The 2,758-nt window shown below is 42.3% G+C and overlaps 1 protein-coding gene across 1 annotated transcript in view; it reads left to right on the forward strand.

Moving 5' to 3' along the window:
- The window catches only part of LOC306935512 (ras-associated and pleckstrin homology domains-containing protein 1-like), a 55,907-nt gene that overhangs the window by 22,670 nt on the left and 30,479 nt on the right, over positions 1-2,758 (forward strand). The window contains 1 exon segment of the mRNA XM_079518613.1: positions 650-724. Coding sequence (XP_079374739.1) covers positions 650-724 — 75 coding nt within the window.

Consider the following 2,758-nt stretch of genomic DNA (forward strand, 5'->3'; position numbering starts at 1 on the left):
TGTAAAGTAACTTAACGAAAAAAAGTTATATTATTTCGATTTTCCAGTAACTAGTAATATATCTAATTACTTGAATGTTTCCAGAAAGACATATTACAGTTACTCTTTTCCAAAAGTAATACGTTAGTATTTTCACGAGCCTTGGCGGTCCTTGAGTGTGTAGACTTGGTTTAGACCAGCAGTGGCGTGCACAGACATTTAGAGGGGCAGGTGCTCAAGTTAAAAAAGGGCACCTTGTGCGAAACTTGGTGTTAGCATTATGTTATGCTTTAGCTATTGAAAAATAGCAGATCTACAAGCTCATAGCGCGCCACCGAGTGGCGCGCTATGAACTTGTAGGTCTGCTATTTTTTTTTCAAAAGGGCACATTGCCAAAAGGGCAGGGGGTGCTCTAGCACCCCCTAGTGTCTATCTGTGCACGCCACTGGACCAGTGGTTTTCAACCCTCTTCATTTCAAGGTCCATTATTTATTCACCATTAGAGCCACGGACCACCATTGATGACATTTAGCCTCTCAGACCCAAAACTATACTATATTTTGTAGTCGTTGGACAACATTTTGTCCTCAACTCCATGCTGTATTGATGTGGTTTTCATTTTGTCTGTCTGTCTGTCTGTCTGTCTGTCTGTCTGTCGGTCTGCGAGCAGCATGTCTATCTGGACAAGGAGACGTCTCTGATTCTCAAGAACATGGCCGGAAAGCCGTCTCACCTCCTGACCCAGGTAAGATTCTCACAGAGTCTCACACCTAAAACCTCAGAGTCACTGTTTGACGCTCAGTGAAACAGTCGGGGGTTCTCAACGTTTTTTTTGGCTGGGGACCCCCCTCCCCACCCCCCAATACACATTGACCGCTACAATAACCTTAATAATAGAGAATATATGCATCATAAATGAATACTGAATCCAGATATAATCATTAAGGAAAGTGTGTGTACTTAATCTTAGCCAAACAGACAAAAACGAAACCCTTGTGTGATGCTTTGATTGGCTGAGCACGGAATGTGATGATGATAATATGATAAGAGCGCCCCTCACAAGTTTGATTTATATTTATTACTTGTCAAATAATTCATCAATGTTTATATAGCACATATATATATGTATATTGCGTAGTTTTTTTTTTCTCGTTTTTTTTCGTCTTGGGCTTGACCCCGTCATTTAGCTGCTTGTAGCTATATTTATTATTATTTATTTATTTGTTTGTTTGTTTGTTTAACGGCAGTGTGTGTGCAGCCCGGGCATTAGATGTGCGTGCGTGCGTGCGTGCGTGCGTGCGTGCGTGCGTGCGTGCGTGCGTGCGTGCGTGCGTGCGTGCGTGCGTGCGTGCGTGCGTGCGATCCCCTCATGCACGTAGAAGGCTCATCCAATCACATTCACACACAGGATAGTCATTGTATGACACAGAGAGAGAGAGAGAGAGAGAGAGGGAGGGGGGGAGAGAGAGAGAGGGGGGGGAGAGAGAGGGAGGGAGTGAGGGAGGGAGGGAGGGAGGGGAGATAGAGAGGGAGGGGGAGAGAGAGAGAGAGAGAGGGGGAGGGAGGGGAAGGGGTGGCTGGTCGGTATGTTGTGCTGCCAATCATTCACACTGTGAAATAATGTTTTCTGACATCCAGTCGACGATCTGCTTGCTATTCATGAACCACTTGGTCACATCGCTTTGATCTCTATAGCGGATGCTTTGATCTCTTACCGGATGCTTTGATCTCTGGCGGATGCTTTGATCTCTGGCGGATCGTCAAATCTGAACATGCTGACACGCCGGAGTTTTATTCTTAATTTAATTTCATGTAAACATGCGTCGTGCTGTACAGCTCTCATCTCCAGATTCTAATCTTTTCTCTGTGTGCTGGATCACACAACACTGACCCTAAACTCTACTGGATCACACAAAAGCATCAACGAGCTACAAAACCAGCTTGTGGATTTTTTTTTTTTATTCGAATCGTGAACAACGTTTTGGACATATGAGCTTTCCACCCGACAGAGAGCATATTGTATAATTATTATTATTAGAATACATAGTATAATAATTATTATTATTATTGTAATAAAACATCTTAGCCAACATGAACAGCTGTTGGAAGAGTCAGGTAGGAGTTCTTTAAAAGTCTAATAAAAACTACTACTGATAAATGTGAAGACCCAACGTTAGTGTTAACTTTACTCACATTGTGGATGGAGCTTTAACCCATTTAGGCCTGTCGAAATTTAAAACATGTCTTCTAAATCCTGAGAGTTTTCTGAAAAACCTCAGGTATTTCTATATTCTCAAACTATTTAATGTCAAGGACCCCAAACATATATGTAATTGGCCGCCGACCCCCATCTGAAAATATGTAGTTCCAGGGACCCCCCCCCCCCCCCCCCCAAATGTTCGCGCTGACAGAATATACATTAAAATATTTGCGCCACATTTTCACGATTTTCTCAAAAATAGCAGACCTAGTAGAACTTGTAGATCTGCTATTTTCAATAGTTAAAGTATAACATAATGCTTTAAAACACCAAAAAGTATCAACGAGTTGAGATGTGTCCACAATGACTTCCATTATGATTTTATACAAATATACTCAAAAAACATGATTTAGCACCCCAGCGGAATATTAATGACTGCACGATTATAATTAATATTTCTGTGTGTGTGTGTGTGTGTGTGTGTGTGTGTGTGTGTGTGTGTGTGTGTGTGTGTGTGTGTGTGTGTGTGTGTGTGTGTGTGTGTGTGTGTGTGTGTGTGTGTGTGTGTGTGTGTGTGTG

The sequence above is a fragment of the Electrona antarctica genome (assembly GCF_951216825.1).
Source record: "Electrona antarctica genome assembly, chromosome: 13".
Classification (NCBI taxonomy): domain Eukaryota; kingdom Metazoa; phylum Chordata; class Actinopteri; order Myctophiformes; family Myctophidae; genus Electrona; species Electrona antarctica.